Source organism: Ciconia boyciana, chromosome 4, assembly GCF_034638445.1.
Source record: "Ciconia boyciana chromosome 4, ASM3463844v1, whole genome shotgun sequence".
Classification (NCBI taxonomy): Eukaryota; Metazoa; Chordata; class Aves; order Ciconiiformes; family Ciconiidae; genus Ciconia; species Ciconia boyciana.
The window spans coordinates 100,753,901-100,776,353 of record NC_132937.1 but is presented as its reverse complement, the minus strand read 5'-3'; the positions used below and the strand labels follow the sequence as shown (position 1 = coordinate 100,776,353).

Sequence of the window (22,453 nt, the reverse complement as noted above, 5' to 3'; positions counted from 1 at the left end):
ATGCATAGAAGACATTCTTATCCTCATTGGACCTGCTTAAATGCTTTAAAAATAGACTACTTTTTGATAAAATGATAATGTAATGTATTAGTAATAACTTGTTATAAAGTGAACACTAAAGAATGTCCAAACTGGATGACATTGAAGATTTTTACCAACACTAACGTTTAAGATTCAATGAAATGTGCTGACAAGTATGAAGTCACTATCTTTAAAAGGAACCTGCTGATTTATTGTTAAGCTTCCATTAGCCAAGACTGCTAGATTTCTGTGTTATACCTCCAGCAATAACTGTTTTGAATGTATTCCATTTAGCATTTTCAGTTGTCGTCCTTCTAAGCAAACAGCTCCTCTACTTAAAAATATGCAACAAATCAAATTAATTAAAATGAATCAATTCAACGGGTAAAGTGGTGTTTCAGAATTACTCTGAGGACCATAAATTCAAATTAAGGCTTGCACAACTTCTTCTAGGTTTGAAGAGGCTCCTTGGTACATTATCAACAGCAAAAAGGGAAACCAGTCACCCTGTTTAACAGCATTCAACTGGGATGCTCGCAAAAGTAACTGTGCTGAGGGGTCATATAGCCAGGTTTTATAAACATATCATAAACCAGAGAATGAAGCAGACAGATGTAATAGCAATTAATTGTACCTAAAGTTAATATTCAGATAAGGCTAAGTCTGATAGTAGTCATATATGAGTGGAGTAATAGGAAGTTAATTATTGCACAACTTTGATCATGGACATGTTTATAATTTTATTCATAGTATGCTTTGCTTGTTCTGATACTTCTTCACTCCAGGCAGTAATGTGGGTTTTCAGATTCAGTTTTTAAGGTAAAGATATGATGGATATATGCTAATTTATACATGTTCATTGAATATATTTTTCCTAACATTTATATGTTAGGAAAAATACGTTTTTACGATCAGATTGTACTACAGAGCACTTGTTCTTTTTCTGGTTTTAGTAGCTTTCAAATACAGTTACAAAAAGTGCACACCATGCTCTATTGCCAATAATGATTGAACAATTGTCCTCTTTTTGCAAATATGATGAATGCAATAATCTCTTCCCACCATTCTGTATTATATTTGATTTATTCACCAGCCTAAACTTGTACATGGCTTCTGGTTTTTGCAGTCTGACTGAGGACCTAACAAGTGTGAGGACAGGATTAAAGTATTGCTCCTGACATTAGTTTCCTAAACGCAGTCTTTGTTCTGCTGCTCCCCTACATGTCTCCTACTTTACAGGATCATCCTATGGCTCATTTATAATCTACTGGATGTAATACTTGAAAATATGATTTCTGTATTCAGCATTCATGCTTTACCTTTTGTCTTCAGCTGGTCTAAACTGGGAGCCTACGCTTTATTATCTACTTAGAACAGAAAGAGATTAATATTGAAGGGATCTCAAACTCTTAAATATCCACAAAATTTGTAAAAGAGATAGAGCCACATTACTGAGCGTTATGTAGGCATAATTAGAGTAACACAAAGTTTAGCTGACTATGTATCAGCACTATTTCTGCATTTATTATCCTGATTTTCTGCAAGGGAATACTGTGTGACTCTTAAGGTTTTATATTTAATTAACTACCAAAGAAAAGCAAAATCATCTTTATATTCTTTTACTTGTTCAGTCTTTCAGTTTTAATGATATTAGGACTTCATCCTAAACTAGAATTGAATATTCACATGGAGAAAGGGAAGAATCTGATTTCTTCATGTGATAGGCGTACCTGATGGTTAAAGGAACAAAGAGCCAGTCAGTTTTGTGGTATTTTGTAATACAGTATTGTCACTGCAAGAGAATGATGACCATTCACATTAAATATTTGGGTTGGACATCATGTAGTGTTTGAGTTTTCACTGCAAATTTACAGCGTGTTGAGACCATCTGCTTAACTTCCAAAATGCTTGTTACCTCTTCCACTTCTTCTCTGCTAGTTTTACAAGGCTTCCACCTCTATCAACGTGTGACATAGAAAAAGAAAGTACTATCACAATAAATATAAGTGAAATTTTGTGGTAGTTTTGACAATTTGTGTCAGTTGCCTCACAGACATGCCAGTTGTGTGGGGCAAGATTTTGGGGGTTGTATTTTGTACAATTCAGTAATCTCAACTTGGTGTACCCCACCGTTGGTGGGGGCCATGAATTGATAGTGACGAGTTTTGTATTGACTTCCTTGTTCTAAAGACTGGTTTAAAACACATTAAAAAATTAATAAAAAGTTATTTTTCTTTCAGGTGGGAGATGAAAGAAGGTGCAGATCTTGAAGATGAGGAAAACGTTATGGTGGAACACTTAAAAAATGTTTATTTGACACAGAGCACTCCTACCTCAGAGGACAAAGAAGAATAATTACCTTGACAGGTTTCGGGTAGCACCTTTTTCTGAATTCAACATTATTAACTTAATGGCTTAGTTATAACTGACAGGACTAGAAAGCTCAGGAATATATATCTTGAGTAGGAGTTTTAAACTAAAGAATGTTCCCCTGTTATTGTCTAGTCACCCCATCCAGGCAGCAATTGTTCACACATGCATAAGGTGAGCAACAATATATGAAAATGTCAATGTCACAAAACAAGAAGGGTGTATCTCGATACTGCGGAGGCATAAACCCGAATGACAAACCAATAACTGTTTTAAAAGTATAAAACTGACTCTGAAAATAATGCAACTTCGGACATGTGCTAAGCAACAGCCATGCTATGCTTCCATCGACCGTTTTGGAGTCAGAGTCAGCCTGCCCCGTTAGTGTCTCTCAAGGATCTTTTCTCTCCCTTGGTGCTTGTGTTCTAGTTAGTTGTGCCATTAAATCACCCAAAATGTATGAAAAAGGACAGATAGAGGCCATAGGTCTGCAGTCCTTTGTGAAACTTAACATCCAGTGTATATTATGGCTTAAAAGACACATTATACAGAAACTTGTTAGCAGCTTTTAAAGTTTTGAGAAGCATCTTTTTACTTAAAAGAATTATTCATAGGCAGTGCTTAAAGGACTATCTTAACAGTGAACTGAGATGAGAAAATGATAAAGAATGCAATATTTATTTCTGATAAATATAGTAAAATTTCATTTTCAAAGTAAGCCCTGTCTGATATTCAGATTTTCCAAAAATTAAGTTTTTTTCTTTTCAGTAAAAGTTCTTCCTCAAAGACTAAAAATAGCTGAGTTAGGTGGCTGCTGTGACAATATTTTTATACAGAAGGTGTGGTTAATATTTCCTTAGCTCTACAGAAACAATCCATCATTTTTCTCTTTGTTTCTTGCATTGGAAGTCCAAGGGAACTATTTCCTCTGCCTGATGAAGGACCCTGGCAAGATCTTGCTAAGGCTGCAATCTGAGCTGCAGCTATTCCTGTTCCCACCACATCTTCTCACAGATGCTATTATGGACATAACTTGGACCACTTGAATAGGAGGAAAGCATGTTTTTTTCCTAAGACTTCAGCAGCATCATGGGTAACCATAACGCTAATGTTGCTGTAGAGTCTAATCTGAAATGCAGTTTTTCCTCCTTTCAATTGCTCTTTTTTTTATTGTTCATATAAACTATCAGGCCATTTAAAATGAAAAGGGTGACCACTGCATCTTACAAATCTCCACAGATCTTGCTGCAACACTGCATCAACAAAAGGGCTGCGAGGCACTGGTGCTTCAAAAATGCTAAAAATATTCCTTAAAGAATAAAACAGACTTTTTCCTCTGCTGCTGATATAGTAATTTCAGATCACAAAGAAGTGATGAAGTGTAAAAACAATTTTTTTTGCTTAGTATTTCACCTTTGAAGATTAGTTGTGGTCTTAAGGCTTAGAACATGGCTACAGGGATTGCCTATGATGGCAGGTACAGTATTCTGACAAATGAGGCACACATGCTCCAAGCCATACTAATAATGTGTTAGTGCATGTGGAAGCTGGCATTTATTCTTTCCTATTTTATCAAAATCTGTTGTACATAATTAACTTTTTGTATAGTCACATAAAGTGAATTTCTGTCTGTGTGGTGAAACTGACTGAAATACTTTTTGTCAAAAAGCTCCCTTCCTGGGAAACACTTATTCTGAATAGGATAAACTTTGCAAGGGAAATAAGCTAACCCAGAATAAAAACCCTCACTTACTCTGAAATGGGAATGTCCCTATGGGGAGTTACTCCAAACTGGTTATTATCCTTTAAATTCACAACACACCTGGTTCTGGAACAATCTGTAAACAGTCATGTTAAAAAAAAAAAAGGTCTTTATGCCCCTTCCTCCCTTCTCTCCCTGCCAAATTAATTCAGCAGTGTAACCCACTGGGTAGCATTAGGACAATTTTGTCTTTCTTAGCAAGAGTATATTTATAATCTTTACCAATATGGAGCTGACAAGACAGAATAACTAGCCTGAATAAAAGCTGAATCTTTGCACAATATTTTGTTTGGATGTTTTTCTTATTCAAACCTCTCTCTATATATATGTCTTTTAGAGTATCTGAATGCAAGCTAATGTGTGTTTGAAACTGAACTTGTCCCTCAATCCTGAGAAATAGCAGGGCTTGGTTTGTTGGCAATGTAGTGATCCTATTAACTGACCTTCAGCTTATAAAAGAAACATCAGCTTGGCAACATCACTTATGCTGAATAGATACTTTTGCAACATTCACATTTGTTCAATAAAATTACAGTAATAATAAGAGTTGTATAACTAAGATTGCTAAATAACATACCATTAATTTATCAAGACTGCTTACTTTAAACTTGAACCCTTAATTGAAGAAAAATGAAAGACACTTGAAAGAGCTTTTTACACCGTAAGGTGTGTAAAATTAGGAGTACTTGTATAACAGATTGCTGCTTTTTTGGTTTTTCTTAATAAAACAATGCTTCTATATTCTTAAAAAAGTTCTGCTGATTCTAAAATTAACTTAAGATTAATTTCATTTTGGAGAGTGATGGGTTCATAAAGCTGGAATATTTTGCTTTTGTATTTTATGTCCTGGCTCTTTGTCACTACTTGTTGATCCAAGAACGTCTCACATTTACATTTAGCCTCAATAAATGAAGGCAACAGGAGCCAGATTTGCTGGCTGCAGTGTGGTCTCTGTGTTGCATGACCACTGCAATCTGACCACGTTAACTGCTCCTGGAAAGCTGGTCGAAAATAAGGATTGAAGTCTGCTGTGTACAACAGACCTTTCTGAAAGGGCAAAAGCTGTCCTCGTTGGCTCAGCCAAGTTAGCTTAAAAGGAAATTATTATATTTATAGAAATGAACAGATTGGATCAGATAGCACAAACTAGGTAACTATGTATTATTATTAATGCTTACACCTAATTCAGCATTTTAGTATGCCCTTTTTACAAAATGTTTAACCCTTTTTACAAAGCAGGCTTAAATGGGAGACTTCACGGCATGGAACATCTCTAATTACATTTGTTTAGTATCCAGTTCAGAGTGCTCCAAATCTTAACATCTTGCTACTTTTGAAAGGCGGTTAATAAAATTAGAAGCAGGGCAAAACTGAGATAGCATTAATAGTAATGAAACTGCAGAAAGAGAGGAGAGAGAGAATTTTGGGAAAAGACAGGCATTAAGACATAGCCCTGCCTTTTAGTGAGTGCTGTCCTGACAAACAGGGTCCTGTAGATCATGCTTTATTCCAGGAGAGGGCTTTTGTAGAGACCACAGGCAACAAAGCTATTTGTTCTGGAAATACGTACGGCGGCAAATGGATGTTCTCTAATTCATCTCTACATCCTCACAGCAGTGCAAGGTAGGCATGAAGCTGGCTTCTTCCAATTAGCTTCCTCTGGCAGAAATATTCCATTTCCCTCTCAGCTGGGAGGTCTTCACAAAATACTACTGAGTCTTATCTACAGTAAGATACCAATTATATGCTGATATAAAACTATTTTATGGAACTCCTTAAAAATATGTGCAATCATTTCTAGTGACAGACACTATTCAGACTTCCAAGGCAATAGTCAAAAGACTGAGGAATTACACCCATTGCCCAATTAGGCATGAAATGACAGGGTAACTTGATGGCAATGGGGAGATTTCTGAGCAAGCATATAGATCTTGAGGAGGTCCTGGCTGGTGCAAAGCCACTTCTCTGTAGTAACTGTCCATGTTGTAAACAGCGGTATGAGTGGATGCAGAAGCTCTAAAACTATTTTAAGTGTAGGGCCCAGGAAATGGGCAAGGGTAAGCTTGTGTGCTGGTTTTGGCTGGGGTAGAGTTAATTTTCTCCACAGTAGCTAGTATGGGGCTATGTTTTGGGTTTGTGCTGGAAACAGTGTTGATAACGCAGGGCTGTTGCCGTTCCTGCTGAGCAGTGCTGACACACAGTCAAGGCCTTTGCTGCTCCTCACCCACCCCACCAGCGAGGGGGCTGGGGGGGCACAAGGAGCTGGGAGGGGACATGGCTGGGACAGCTGACCCCAGCTGCCCAAAGGGACATCCCACACCACATGGCGTCATGCTCAGTGTATAAAGCTGGGGAAGAAGAAGGAAGGGGGGACATTTGGGAAGACAAACACCATCACTCCAAGTCACCGTTAGGCGTGCTGGAGCCCTGCTTTCCTGGAGATGGCTGAACACCTGCCTGCCCGTGGGAAGCAGTGAAGGAATTCCTTGCTTTGCTTTGCTTGTGTGCACAGCCTTTGCTTTCCCTATTAAACTGTCTTTATCTCAGCCCGTGAGTTTTCTCACTTTTACCCTTCCGATTCTCTCCCCATCCCACCGGGGGGGAGTAAGCGAGCGGCTGGGGGGGCTGAGTTGCCCGCTGGGGTTAAATCATGATAGCTTGCTTTTTCCTCTACCTTTGGACTCCAACACTTGCAAAGCAGACTAAACCAACTGACATTGCCAGGCAAACAGTCCAAGAAAAGCATGCAAGGTCCTGAGCAGGTTGGGTATCACTGAGGGCCTTGTAATACCCATCAGTAAAATAATGAAGGAGCAAGATTATTCCTCTGTAGCAACAGCATTTGCAAATATACCATTAGCTATTATTGCAGTGAAACAATGATATAGACCTGACTAAAAAACACTCTAAAAAGCAAGGAATCATGCAAACATGCAAAAATAAATCCAAACCCTTTTTTCTTTTTCCTGAAAAAGTGATTCTATTAGAAGTGTCTCAGGAAAAGCTGGCAATTACCAAGTACTAATGACATAAAGTGACCATCTGAATTAAGACTGTATGTCTAAATTTAGCAGACAACTATGCCTAAGCTGACAAGGAGCCACTCAAGTCATGGCTAGTGCAAATTTGATGACTACCAGATCGAGCCCTTTAGATCCATGACAACTTCAGCTGTTAGTAGGTTGCAACCATCTCTGAGGAGATACTTTATGATATCTCCTACTGAAGAAAGTGTTTTAATGTTAAAATAGCTCATTATCGAGTTTCTGCAGTAAATCGATCCAAGCAGCAACAGACAACAGCCTCAGTGTCTACACAGCCCTGAGTCACACCCATTCTCTATCTAGAAATGAGGCAAAGAACCGCATAATGGTGATCATATTCAACAGGTATGATCTTCTCCAGTTACTACCTCAAAGAGCATGCCATGTCTGCCATGACAAACTCAGGCTTCAAACTTTGTTCATGGTGGAGGTTTGCTGCAACAGCACATAACTTTGTCTTTTTAATCTCTTTCCAGCTCTCCCAATAAATAAATACATTGATTAAAATTACTTTTGTAAAACAAGCACTCAGTCATTAGAAAACACCTGATGAATGATTACCAATGCACCGAGGTGTGTTCCTTAAGATAACTGTTAATGACATGGTCATATATATTTTGTCCCTAGATGAATTCACTAGAGGACAGAAATGTGGTTACACAAGCAAATTTGGTAAATTTGTAATTACCTAATATCCAACTACTTTATTTGTTTGTTCCATCATTTGTGTTTTCTATGTAAAAAGTCTAATATCTTTTGGATATTTGGTTGCCATCAAGAAATAGTATCACATAGCTCTTCATGTGTCATCTTGACTCTGTTTTTTTTTCCACCTCAGTATTGTCTTTCAGGCATGCTTGAAAAACTTACTGGTTAATGTTTGTTATAATTTAGAATGTGGGTACTGCTGGCACTCAGTTATACATGGTTAGATAATTCATTTTCTAGTCTGTCATACAGACTTAAAGCAGTGTAGGTCCTATATGGGTAATTATTTCAGGTTTAGGGTTGTCTGAAAACTTCTGCTCCTAATGTTCCACATGCATTTTGTAATATCTATGTTTTCCAGTTGTTCTAAGGTACCTGTGTTACCTGGGATAGTGGGAGCTATTTATGTGTATGCTGTGAGTTATTTATGTTTTTTACTTAAGCGAATGTATTTTGCCCCAGGTTTTATTTCCTTTAAGTTCTCGGAACTTTTAATTTACACTTGGAAATCCATAGCACATCTTTGTTCACAACCTACAAACACCTATTTACATATCAATAAAGCCTATGCCTTCTCAAACCTGATACAGAGTCTTACAGAACCAATAATTTAATAAATGTAAAATTCAAACCAACCACTGCAAGATTATCACTCAAGAAATGCAGCAGTGCTTTCCACTTGGAATTTCACCTCTCTGTATATTCCAGAAATAACACCTTTAAGGAGTTGTTTGCTTATGTTCTGGACTCTTTATTGGTATCTTCCATTCTATGTAATAAACATGTCTTAAATGGGTTTTATTATGTAGATTAAGATTATGCTTTCCCTCTAGAGAATGGAACGAACATTGGGGAGGTAAGAGGTTGAAATGGCAGGTGGTTTTTGTTCTGGCATATGGACCAGCAAACAGATTACTTTCTACAGTAAACCAGATGTGGCTTTGGGAATGAAATAATATTGGCAGGAATCCTACCTGCAGGTATGTATTAACTTCAGGAAATTGACGGCTGAACATGTGCTATGAAGACTTTCTTCAGAGGCAAAAGGATTAGGTCTCTTCAAACAGCAACAGTTTCTATTCCATTTAAGGTTCCCAAATTTCACACACGCCCATCCACTTTATGAATGGACAGATTGATGGAGGTTGTCGCATTAATGCAACACAAATGTGTAATGTTAATCATCTGGCCTGTTCTTCTCTCCAGACAAACAATTAACCAGAACATGGTAGACTGTTCTTTATTTCCGACAACTATGCAGGGTCCTGATCAACGTTACTGAGCGAGACCATACCTCCACCAGACTTTGGCATCAGAGCACAGATACCTCCACACTAATGAGTCAGAGAATGCGGTTTAATTTTTCATGTTTTAAAGGTGCTGTATATGCCTGGTGCGGTTCTGGGATTTCTGAACCAAAACCAACCAGTCCTGTGACCCTTTCATTTTCATTCCCTCCAGTTCTCAGCCTTCCCCAATTTTGGCTGTCAGTTTTACGATCATTCCTGCCGTTTCCAGATGAGGCTGTGACCACACCTGACGCAGCAGCGTATGAAATACATACAAAGCAATTAACTGTCTCAAAGAGTATCCAGCGCGTACAGATTAGTAGGTCTCCAGGCCCAGTAGTGAGATACTTCTTGGTTAAAGGTTTTGCATTTTAACCCTACACTCTGTGACATTTGGCCAGACCTCCAGTCTGACAGGCTTCATGGTGAGACAGACCTACTTGTTTTGTAGGAGCTTGGTAGCTTGGTTTTGGTTTTGTTTAAAGGAGAGAAGAGGAAGGGGAAGGGATTGTTTGTTTATTATTATGTTTATATTGTTATGTTAATTCTATTGCTTTTGTTGCTGCTTTGGTTTCTTTCCATCTGGACTGATGATTGGTCAATACATGACGGTTACAATCTGCTTAAGTAGTTTGGGCACTGATAAAAGTCACTATAGCTGACAGTGGCAGCAGTAATTTGTGCGTTTAGTCTTTGTAAAAAGTGTCTATCACCGCCACAGGCACTACAGGACTTAATTCAATCTAAATCTCTCTACTAAAATGTTCTATCATTAACATGATTTCTTAGTTCAGCTTTGTCAGGTCCTTCCCTGATAACCATAGTATTGCTTCTATGGTTGGAAGTGGGAAGAACAGAAAAAATGCTGGTATCTATCTCATGTGCTGTGCCTTTTTAGGGATCTCATTTTTCCAACTCGAGATCCAAAAGGTCCACTTAAACTACATAATGGAAAAGGTACATGTATTTGCTTTTCCATTTTATGTGTACACAAATTGTTTAGATGATGGTTGTACAATTTTTTAAAAAGTTATATAATACCCTGGAGCAGTCATCTGCTCTCTAACATGCATAATTTATTCAAAAGTCATTTGTGGAGTTGAGGGATTGATAGTTTGGAACAGAAAAATTATAGGTATGCTAAGTACGTTCTTGCAAAAATAAATCATGCAATCATATATTGAGATCCAATATTTCAAAATTCAAAGTACAATTAAATTGTTTGCACATGTAACAGCAGTGAAATAACTTTGCAAGGTTTACATCATAAACCCATATAGCTGCAGAGTAAATAGTAGAACACAGACCATAAAGTTCTGTCAATAGCGTTGCTTTCAATCTTTGTTTCCTTCCACCAAAACTTTTCATACCAGTCTGGCATTTTTTTGAACAACTATATACAGGACCAAAGAATTAGGAGTGGTAACTTGAAATATAGATCATATATATTTAATCTTTACAACAAATGCAGAAGCAGTAAGTGAAAAACAAAGACATAACAGACTGTAAAAACTCTCGAGAACATATAATGAAGCATAAGAGTGAATGTCACGACAGATTTATGTATGTTCTAGTTTCAGCAAAAACTGCTGAAGACAAATTTGAGAATATTTGTGTATCATACTTTTGGCACAATAGCAGGAACCAAAATAAATTATCCAGGAATAAGACATAAGAAACAGATTCAGGGTGTAAACAACAAGCCCAGTAAGAATTCTGAATTAAAGACAACTTTCAAGCCACAAGAAAGAGGTTTTTCAGCCTTGCAGAGCACTCAAGAACAACGTTGGTTTTTCATGAGTTTTCAGTATTTCACATTTTTTTTAAAGTTTCTAATTTAATCCTTCTGAAAAGTGTTTCTCAAAAGGTAACACATCATCTTTGTCAGGAAAGCAAACATATTTTTATTTTTTATGAAATGCATTCTCTGTATTTATGCACCACACACGTACACAAAAAGCCTATTCCATCGATGTCAAGCCAAAAGAACAAATGAAAAGAAACTACAAAGGGAATTCTAAAGATTTTTTTTTTTCTCCCACTATCCTTTCTTTTGGGCTTAGCCTCAGAAGGAATTTTTGTGTCCCAAAAGACACGGGATAACTTTTCCCAAGAATCACACACCCTAAAGGTTGCTAATTCTTAAATGCAACTGGTAGATGACAAGGCTATGCCTGGGGTTTTTTTAACCTCTGGAAATAGCAGCTGTCATTGACAAAAAAAATGTTTAATTTTTAAGTTTAAAAAAATTGGGATGTGTTTCCAGATCTGTGTGTGACAAGAGCTGGGCTGAAGTTGCTCAGGCCTCTATTGTGCAAACGCATTCTTCGGCATTAAATAGTATCTTGTGATTTTCATAAAGTAGGTGTCATGAGATGGTCAGCAGGACAGAGCAGAAGTACAGTGCATTTTTTTATGCAATTCTTCTCTACCCTGATACTCTTTGCATCTTTTTGTCCCAGCAAGATTCCTAAACTGGATTGCATCATTCGATTTCAGGATTCAGTGCAAAGCTCAAGTGGTATAAACAGACCACTGCACATTTATTGCAAAAGTAAATCCAACCCATGTAAAATAAAAGCGATCAGTCTCAGCATACTTAGGTGCCGCTGTTGCGAACTGCATTTGTGAGGTTTAGCGTGCTCTTAACTAGCAGTAATCTGACTGAGAACTAAAGATGTTAATACTCCACATCGTCAGGTGCTGAAAGCAGAAACGTAGGTACTTAGGAAGAAAGGGCTGTGGTACTCTACCAGCACTGAACCACAGGAGGATTTAACAACTGCTTATGAAAGTTGCATTGCAGGATAGCTATTAAAATCAGACATCCTACTTGCTACAATCATCTATCAGCTGCTTCTAAAATCCTGCCCACCTTCTGTGTGTCATCTGGAGGAGATAAAGTTTTAATTGTGAGCGGGTGGTATAAAAAAAATAGAAAAGAAAGACAAGGCGCCTTCTGTCATTCCAAATTTCTTGTCCTATCTTCCTTTATGTTTCAGTGTCTTTGTGCCAGTTGAAGTTTTGCAGGCAGCTTTTAAAAAGACAAAAAAATAAAAATAAAATCAATAGAAACAAATAAAATCTAGGACGACAAAGAGCACACCATAAAGAATGTACTGCAGAGAACAGGAATAAAAAAATACTGCATTTTGCAGCTTTTTCCCTTTTATGCTTTGACTCATTTCTCACCTAAGTTTCAAATAATTCCTAGTTTCCCTGGTATCCATTACCAAATTCCCTTTTTGTCTGTTTATGGTGCATTTATATTTATGACCTTAAGAGCTTCTTCCCTGTTTCCACTAAGCTACAGTATTAAACAGCAGAAGCTTGCGTTTTGGGGTTCAAAATGGTTTCATTCATATTTTCATTCAGCTTTTCTGTTCAATTTTTTTGAGTTGATGAGACTTGACATTTTTTTCAGCCATTTGAAATAAGCCTTGTTAAAGCAGTACTTATGTTACTGTAATAAGAACTGTCTTCAGACCATGATCACTTGTCATAGACACTACAAATATTTGGTTCCCCTGGTGTGCTCCTCTTTAGATATGATGATGAAGTCTTAAAATAACTTCTCCCATGTTTGATACAGTTCTTTTGACTTACATTTTTTGCCTCTAAATTAAAAAAAAAATAGTATTTTCATACTGACAGCACTGAACATTTCATGCTCTGTCATGCAGACTGCAGCCCTCGGTGAGAACAGCTTTTCTCATCTCCGTGCTGCAGACAGACGCTCACAGAGCCACCCGCCCAGGTCAGTGCCTCCTTCATCAGTTGGCTGGCCTGCTTATCTCATGCTTCCAGGGCATCCCAGGCCTCTTCCTTCCAAGGTATTATTAGTTTAGTGGCTTTCTTGAAAGTCTCTGGGTCTTGTTTCCGAGTTTGATTTTTTCCCCCCCTCTGTGCTGTTTTCACTGCAGCGTCACCGCTATTTCACATGACCATGGTTGCCAATTTTTCTCTTTGAAACTCCCTTTCAAATTCAATTTCCTAATTGTTTCATGGGAAAGGAACACAGTATCTGGCCTTTGTTTTATTATTTATATTTTGGCAAGGAAAAAAACAAAGACTTGGTAACAGAAAGGACTCCTTTAGGGATCAAGTCCAGGCAAACACATGATAGATGTCTAGTTTATACTAGAAAAAAGCGAAATACCTCTCTACTGCAGATCGGTGACCATCTGACTGTGGGCTTAACCATCATGGCAAGACACAGAAAATCAGGTCTTGTGAGGTCTTCAAGAAATCTTAATGTCCCCATCCTGGTTTCAGCTGGGATAGAGTTAATTTTCTCCCTAGTAGCTGGTGTAGTGCTGTGTTTTGGATTTTAGTATGACAACAATAGTGGTAGCACGCTGATGTTTTAGTTGTTGCTGAGCAGTGCTTACACCGGTCAAGGGCTTTTCAGCTTCCCATGCTCTGCCGGGTGCACGAGAAGCTGGGAGGGGGCACAGCCAAGAGAGTTGATCCAAAGTAGCCAAAGGGCTACTCCATACCATACGGCGTCATGCTCAGTATAGAAACTGGGGGGAGCTGGCTGGGGGTAGCAGTCACTGCTCAGGGCTGGGCTGGGCATCGGTCGGCGGGGGGTGGGCGGTTGCATCACTTGTTTTTCTCCTGGGCTTTGTTCCTCTCGCTCTCTTGTTGTTTTCCTTCTCGTTACAATTTATTATTATTATTTTGTTCCAATTATTAAACTGTTCTTATCTCAACCCACGAGTTTTCTTACTTCTGCTCTTCCGATTCTCTCCCCCATCCCACCGGGGGGGGGTGGGAGGGTAAGCGAGCAGCTGTGTGGTACTTAATTGCCAACTGGGGCTAAGCCACAATACCTGAAAAGAGATCTCTTTCCTCCTCACTTACCCTAACTCATGAGTTCATAGCAAATGCTTTCTGTTCTTTGAGTGCCCGACTTGGAACTTTATGCTGTTAAATTTCATCCCATTTCTTTCACTCTAGTCAAGAAGATCATTACTCATAAGGCCTTTCAACTCAGTGTCATCTGCAGATTTCATGGATGCACATCAAATTCTCATCTCTGTCTCATTAATGACTATATTGCACATACGATGTCCAAAACCAAATCACAGTCCCCGAAGAGTGTTCCTGCTTATGTCCTACCTGGTAACTGCCTTTCAGCTAGGCATTTGCAGTCTCCTCCTTAGCCGCTCCACATCCACCTTACCAGATAATTCTGGTCTGAATTATCATCATCCCCACCTTCAGTAATATTCCCCATGGGGAATCATATCAGATCCTTCCAGTTTAGATACATCAGGGTGTTGATTTACTTATCTGTAAGGAGGCTGCGATCGTACTGGAATGACATGATCTGCTCTGGGTAGCACCACTCTGCAACTTACCACGCTTTCTATTCATATCTGTGTTCACAAGTATGTCAAAATCTGGTCTAACTCTCCATAGTATTGAGTAACTGGGCAGTCTAAGGGGAGTCATCCCAGCTGGGTACGAGTTTGTGCAATCCAGCTTATCTGGAAAGCATTTATACAGAAAGGATGTTTTTTCTAAGCAGTTTTAACCTCTTCATGTTCCCTACGCTTCCTTTACAGTCATGGAGGCTATCTACATTTGAAGGACAACGTAACAGATGCTGAATCTACCCATCAGTTTTAACTAGGTCTGTAACCTCCTACAGACTCAAGATACACTGGCAGTCATTAACAACATGCAGGCCAAGATAGTTTTAATTACATGACCACATACTCTTTTTACAGGGGACTGTTTCATACACCAGACGGGGTGAATGGTGCTAACAGCCAACAGTTCAATGCCTTGTTTTCTCTACGTTCTTGAAATGCAGCTCCACTTACCTAGTTTTGAAGATATTTTATGGAACTCATTTCTACTGCATCTGAGGGTTTCAAACTTTAATTTACCTTCACATAATCCACAAAAGTAAATTATGTTTTTGCTTAAATTGGGAACTGAAATTAGGGCCAAGCAGTTTTAATAATCTGGAATGGTCAATCAAAACTAATGTAGACGTGACTCTTAACACATCTGATGTTCTATAGCACCTTGTGTAGGCAAATCACGGCTTCCGTCCATTTCAGGTGTAACTTACACACACTTAATATTTCTGAAAACTGAACTCAAGAACCTTACTGGATATTCAACCACCAATAAATAAACAGGTCTAAAACATGGGGCTTAAGTAACATATCCGTAGCCATCTATGACTGCTTTAGCATTACGAGGGATAGAAGACTGAAGAAGAAAACAGACACAGATTTTGGGAATCAAAACACTCCATTTGTCGAGGCACAACAGTAAGCATGCAGATTAGTACTTTTGCTAGTATTAGCCTATTACCGGCATTACTGTAGATCACAGAAGTCTATAAAGACACCAGAACTCCACAGTTACATGATAGCAGAAGATAAAAGCCCAGCTTCCAGCAGATGACCGTTTACCACACACTACCTCTGCTTCCTCTTCACTGCTGCTGTTTGGAATGTTGGGGTCAGTCCTCTAACGAGACTTGGAGACCTGCCCTGTCAACCTGCTACCTCTTTGTAACACGAAGAGCTTCAAATTTATGGTCAATAGTTCTTTGCTGGTCAAGCATCTCCAAAACCACTACCGCCCCGCCCCTTGTTTGGATAAACTTTTCCTCCTTGAGTCTTTCCCTGGCTCTGTAATTATAAAGGGCTGTATCAAGATCACAGACAGGCACTTCTTTTAGCTGTCCTGCTCGCACAAGCTGCCCCTGAAACTTGTTTCTGATGCCTACGTTCTACTGGTTTATTTTTGTTGTTGTTTGGATTTCGTTGTTTTTTTTTCATTTGGACTGTAGGAGATGCAGAATGATGGTGACCAGATTAAAAAACGGATCCAAATTAAAAACAATCCCACAAAAAATACTGACTACTAGTCCTAACCAGCTTCACCTTCCAACCCAGCACTACTTGCAAAGAGAGATGGCATGAACTTTGAGTGAGAGGGTAGGCTTGCTTAAATCGATGCAGTTGCCAAAAAGTGTTAATTAAACGATTTCCTCGATATCCTCCCCCAACCCTGAGTTCTTCGGTTCTGCTACAGATAATAGTCAGAGCCGACGGGCTAGACCTCAGTTGCAGCACTGTCATATGGCATCCCAAATGTCTCCTCAAAAGACAGACATCTAAGCACCTTTTTTTCTAACGGGGGAAATAGAGGGAAAAACACATCTCAATAGAAGTGGCTCCACTCAAAATACCAAACACATTTTGTAAAATGTAAATAGACAAGCTCTCCAAGGCGTTATTGAAGAAGAAAATTATTTCACTTATTCCTTCCTTGGGTGTTGCAGAAAGCCATTGAGAGCAGCACATACAAGCTTGCTGCTCTCGGTTGTAACAGAGAGAGCAGCTAAGAGCAACCTGGGTGAGAAATGTTTTATCTTCTCCCACGTAGACCTGTCCATGGCTCTAGTTCACTGGATTTGGCCATCAGGAATGACCGGGAGCTAAGAGAGAGGAGAACATTTCAGTTGCATGCATGGTATGCCGCCTATCTCGGTTGTCCTTGGGACAGGAACAGCTCACAACCTTCCTGTGCTGACAGAGCCACGAGAAGTGGAAACCTCCACCGAGCACCTGTGTAATGCAGGTTTTCAGCAGTCTTTTGACCACGTCTTGAAAGCTTTTCCAGGGAGCAAGACAAGGCACCCCTGAAATGACACTCGATGCACTTCCTCTTGCTATGCCAGAGCAAGGATGCTGGGACTGCTCGTGGCGGTCGGTGTCTGTTTTAGTACAGGCCGATGCAACACCGTCCTCGTGTATTTCTGAAGATGGCTGAAAGACCTGGCGTGAAACATTTTATGGCAGACCTTTTCATTTTACAAATTCCTACGCTATCAAAACGGAAGCCTGGGAGTGGAAACACGACCTTCCCAGCGAGGTCCACCAGCCCCAGGAGCACCCCGAGCCCCGGCCCCGGCCGCCGTCACCGCCCGCTCCGCCTCGGCGCTGCCCGCAGCCCGCAGGCTCGGCCCCTCCTCAGCCGCCGCCTCCCGGCGGGGAGAGCAGGACCCCGACGTTATTCCGACCGAGCTCCTCAAAACCCTCTTCCCCGGGGACGCCGCGGCCTCCGGGCAGCGCCCTGACGGGCTTCGCCTCCCCGCAGGCCGCCGACGGCCGGCTACCAGCGCGGTTTTCAGGCGCGTTTTGGCGGCGCCCGGGGCCGAGGCCGGAGGGAGGGACGAGGCCGCCAGGGCCGCCAGGGCCGCCAGGGCCACCGCGGCGACCAGGGCCACCCGGACCGCCCGGGCCGCCGTTCCCGCTCCACTTCCGGGTTCCCCGCCGCGCCCCCGGGCGCTGACGTCACCGCGCGCGGACCCCGGAAGTGGGGCCGGAGGGGGGCGGGCGGCGCTGCGCGCGGCGCCAGGAGCCGGAGCGGCCGCGCGTTCCCCGGTGACGGCGCCGCGCCCGCCCCGCCCCGCCGGCGACGGGCGCCAGGTACGTGCTGCGGCCCGGCCCCGGCCCGGCCCGGCCCGGCCCGGCCAGCCTCCGCCGGGGCGAGGGGCGCGGGGCGCGGGGAGCGGCGGCGGGCCCTGAGGCGGGAGGGGGGCGACCGGCCTCGGCCCCGCCAGCGGCGCTGTGGCGAGCGGGTGGGGGCGGCGGCGCCCAGCCTCCCCTCGCAGCCCTGCCCCGGGCGAAGGCGCTGGGCCCCGCGGGCCTCGCGTGTTGGCGGCGTCAGGCCTGAAGCGGCGGCGGGGCTGGAGGGGGGCGGCGGCTTCTGCCCGCGGCCGGGCGCCCCGGCTCTCCGCGCCGCCCTCGTCCCGGCGCTCCGCACCGCGGGAGCGGGTTTAAAAGTAGATTGGTGCCGCCTGCCCTGACGAAAGCCGCGTTAATGGCGGGGGCGAGGCGGCCGCAGTGTCACCGTCGTCCCAGGCCGGCCCCCCCCCAGGCCCCGCCGGTCAGCGGGCTCTGCCTGCGGCTGCTCCACGTGTTTGCACCTTCTGAAGGGCTTTCCGCCGCCGAGAGCGGCAAATGGACCAGAGACAGGGGATAACGATAACAACTGCTGGTTTTCTGAGTAATCTGAAGCATTTTTCTTTTCAAAATGCATGCTCACAGTCACTGCTGCAGCTTTTTGGTGCTGTCGGCCTATTTCACCACACGAGACTTGTCAGTTTTCCCTGTTACCCAATGCAGGCTTTCCCTACAGTCGTAAAGGACAAAAAGTTACTGCGTGAGCATAATTCTCCTGCCGTAATAATATAGCTGGGCTTGAGTGGTAATTTTCATTCTGAGTTTCGCTTTCCGAGTTATATGTAATTGAAAACTTCTTTTTGGAGTGAAGTTTCTCGTAGTTGGTCTGCCAGCTTAGAAAGCTGCATGAAATATTTGTCATTTCTGAGGTACGCAGGCGTAAATGTAGGGAGATAATTTTTCATTTTAAATTATTACTGTTACTTGGTTTTGGTTTGGCAATGACATAACTCAAAATTCGTTACTGTAAAACATCACATGTTGCGCATCTATAGTTCCTTTCAAAAAGCCATGCACTTTGCTTTTTAAAGAAGCGTTGGCTTCTTTTTTCTTTCAAAGGTAAATACCGAAGGTTGTGGTAGAGAACGTACCGCTTTCCTTCCAGGTAGTTAACTTTTAACTGTGGTGTTACACGAGCCAAGCTGCTCAATCTCATGTAAGCTGGCTTAACAAGTCTTAACAAAATATAGCACCCACTTTACACTATTTTCTGCACGAAGCTTTTGGCTAAGGTAGTGAGTTTGAGTAAGCAGGTAGCAGACCTTGGTCAGGACATACCATCGTTGGCAAAAGAGGTATTATAAAACCAACAGCAATTACAAAGCTAACTGGATGTCTTTGGTCTTAACTGCACAGCGATTTTGTGACACAGTAGAGAGTAGGGTGGTGACAATATTTGTCTTGGAAGAAGCATAAATACCACTAGTACAGCAAAAAGGTGGGGTCCTTTTAGTAATCACTAATGTTTTCTTGGAATCGTTAATGAGACTGGGTGATAGAAGGTGGCAACATGTTATGCTACCCGAGGTAAAGCTGCCTGATGATAGCGTATTTGTTAGAGAATGCCTGCGGGATGTTAAAATTAGGTATTTTGTAATTATGTAGGAAAAGGTAACAATGCTCTTGTGTAGGGAAGACTAAAATCTTAGCAATTGAAGACACTTAACGGCTTAGAGGGTATCACGGAGTGATACCAATGTAAAATAAAGGAACCATGTCTTTATATGCTCCTCTCGATTTGGAATGGAACAGATCTGGTGTTCTGAGTGTTTCAGATATTATTTAACTTTCTTTAAAAAAAAAAAAAGTAATCATTCTTTGCTCACGAGAATACTGGTCTTCACAGGGTAGCTCTAGAGAGGAGGCCTAAGCGATGGCTGTATCTGTTGCCGAAGTCACTGCCATTACTTACTGCCTGCCTGTCTGCTGGAGGTCTGATGTACCACCCTTGGTGTTAGTCTGAGCACTCCCCAGCCCACCTCAGTCAAAACATGGTGGGTTAAGACAGATTTTATATTTATAGTGTTTAAGCTGACCTGACTCTTTTTGTCTGAAATAGGTTAGCAGATGCTGGTAGGCGTAGGAATGAGATGAAAACTTCCAGCAGGCCAACAGTACTGAGCAGCTGGAGGCGGACAAGGGCATCATCATTTCAGAAGCATCGTGCGCGCTCAGAGTGCTGTCTGCCTTACTGAAATACCTTTAATTATTGGAGTTTTCTCACCAGTGCCTGGATTTTGTCTGTTTTCTTCAGATTGCTTTTTCAGTGATTGTAGGCAATTATGACTGTATGTTAATCTGCTAGTTGACTTGACCATGGTTTTTACTGAATTGCCTTTTATGTACTAGTTAGCTAATGTTTGGGAGAGCTTCTCCTTATAATTACTCAGTGGGGATTTATCTGTTGGTCTCTTTTCTTTTAAGTTCACAACCTTATTTTTTTCTTTCCCCTGAAGACTCAGCGCTGACTTTGGAGGTTTTGTCCATTCCAGGCTCTATAGAAAAATTTCTGAATGCGACTCTATTGCTGGTACTTTGAATTTGACCCACTGTTCCTTTGGGGAACAATGTGCTGTGGTGACTGAGGAGTTTTTTAGATTTACAATAGATTCCTTGAGTTCTTTGAAGTAAAGCATACATACAAAGAATGAATGGATATCTTTTTTTTATTTTTTTCCACTCGCTTACTGAAACAAATTGCTTAACAGTGGGCATGAAAACATCTGCTTATGAAATTTAATGCTGCCCTATGAAATTTTTTTGTGCCTTAGAAGAGGCATTTTTTTCTCTTTATAAGTGTGGTCGTACATATATCTACTTAGCCTGTAGATCAGTTTCACAGATTTGCACTGAGAGGAATTGCTGAAGTACAATTTAATGGGTTTAAAATGGTTATTTTTCATGGATGTTGTTCAGTGTTTTAAGTGTTGTGGTTAGAATGTGCGTTATGTATATATACACACTTTTTTGAGAGGAAGACTGCAGTGAGGACTCCGAGAACTTAATGTTTAAGTACTCACAGTATTCCTTACACTGTTCTTGTAATGTGGCCGAGTCTTACTGGAAGGTGAAAAGGTACAGCATTCAATTTTGTATAATCCTTGCCTTTCTGCTCAGCTCACCATCAGATACTTATTAGTGCCAGTTTTGGTAGTTATTTTTGTTTTATGGCTGACTGCTTCTAGGAATTAGGCTGGGAGCCACAAGTCGTTTCGCTCCAGCTACAGACCCACTCTGTTAACAGAGTGCCCAGGGTGCACTTTCACAGCCTGTTTGCATTACATCCCCGCTGCTGGAAGGGGCAGCACTCCTCTCTTTCCTGCCCCATTCCTCCTGGCCATACGAGAGATCAGCTGGCTGCGTAGTGAGCCAGGTAAGGAAGCTCCTGCTGGTACAGAACTAGAGATATAAAATGCTCCTTTCTCATTGCATCAGCTCGCTCACTAGCACGAGTGCCATCATGAGAAAGGATGTGGGACTGTGGTTGGGAGTGGAGAGGCTGGAAGAAGGAGAAGGGCTGAAAGTGTTGTATCATATGGGCTTCAGCAGATCACGGATCTGCAGCCTGAGTCACCTTGTACTTGAATTTGCTGTAGTGAAAGCCCCTCTACCAGTTTCCTGAGCAGTCTGCTCCTGTGAGTTAATTATTAATGATACTGCTGGTGAGGATGGTGTCCCGCTCTGTGGGCTAACGCACTCTTCGTGTAACTGCTTTTATTCCTGTTACACTCTCCTGGAGACTATCGATTTCCAGCTTGATGGAACCTCTCTGATACTGCAGTTTATAGTCTGTTGAGTGGGTATCCACAGAGGAAAGATGAACCATGTAGAGTTTATCAGGCTAATTTTAGAGGTTTCTGCTTCACAGTTACTGTAGTTTCTGTATTCTTTCAGCTTCCTGTTGCCCAGCAGAAATTGAAGGGGACCAGCGTGTGCTAAGCTTGCTACATAGACATTTGAGTCTTGGAAGTATTGATTTTTAATACTTAGCTGAAATAAGTGTTGTCTTAGCAACTGTTGTATTAGCTGAATCCAATATATTTAGTACGGTGGTAAATTTAGGAAACTCTTCTGTCAGCAAATAGGATTTTTTCTCAGGCAGGCAAATGAAAGAAAATTCTCTTTATCATATGTCTAGAAAGAGAGAATCATATGAATTAGCTGTACACATTGTCAGCTGGACTGCAAATTAGACAGTTCTGGTGTTGTCTGGAAGCAATTCCATACCTGAAGCACCAGTGATACTGAATGTTAGTGTATGTTTCTTGATGCTTATGCATTTAAAGTTAGACCCATCATATTACATTGTTCAAGTTTTTCCATGTTTTTTGTAGTTTATTATCAGTTGCTCATAAGGAAGTTTTCTTGTTTACTGCCAATTTCAGGTCAAGGCTTAAGCGACATATTTTTTTGAGAGGGACATACTGAGAAATGTATTTGACTGTATTGAAAATATTCGTGATTACTCTTAAGTACCCCTAGGCATCTCCAAGATGTAGATAAGAAATACGAAATTTAACAGGAAGATAGCTTTGGAAATATTTCCCAAGACAGCTAGTCTGGATTTGTCTGAATTATAAGCTTCATAAAGTTGCCATTTTCCATTTGCAATTAAATCTTTTAAGATATTTGTTTTGAATTCTCTGGACATTTCAGCTGCAATGTACATACTCCACTGGCCTACTGAGCTTTCTTCACCGTGTCAGCTTTATGCAGCGTGCATGACGAAAGCTCCTGGTGGGACACATGAAAAATGGG

General features: G+C 41.3%; 2 protein-coding genes across 15 annotated transcripts in view; both read left to right on the top strand.

Moving 5' to 3' along the window:
- KIAA0825 (KIAA0825 ortholog) overlaps positions 1-4,412 on the top strand; it is a 252,235-nt gene extending 247,823 nt beyond the window's left edge. For all 10 annotated transcript variants that reach the window (XM_072860780.1, XM_072860782.1, XM_072860772.1 and 7 more), the window contains one exon: positions 2,262-4,412. In XM_072860780.1, the coding sequence (XP_072716881.1) occupies positions 2,262-2,376 (115 nt within the window). In that variant the 3' untranslated portion in view covers positions 2,377-4,412. The remainder of the gene's footprint in view (positions 1-2,261) is intronic.
- Positions 4,413-17,304: 12,892 nt separating this feature from the next.
- Positions 17,305-22,453, top strand: part of ARB2A (ARB2 cotranscriptional regulator A) — a 269,434-nt gene continuing 264,285 nt past the window's right edge. For 2 of the 5 annotated variants that reach the window (XM_072860769.1, XM_072860771.1), the window contains exon 1: positions 17,327-17,659. The gene's annotated coding sequence lies outside the window, so the exon portion shown is untranslated. Of the gene's footprint in view, positions 17,660-22,453 lie in introns of all 5 variants that reach the window. The other 3 variants (XM_072860770.1, XM_072860767.1, XM_072860768.1) reach the window with 3 other exon arrangements.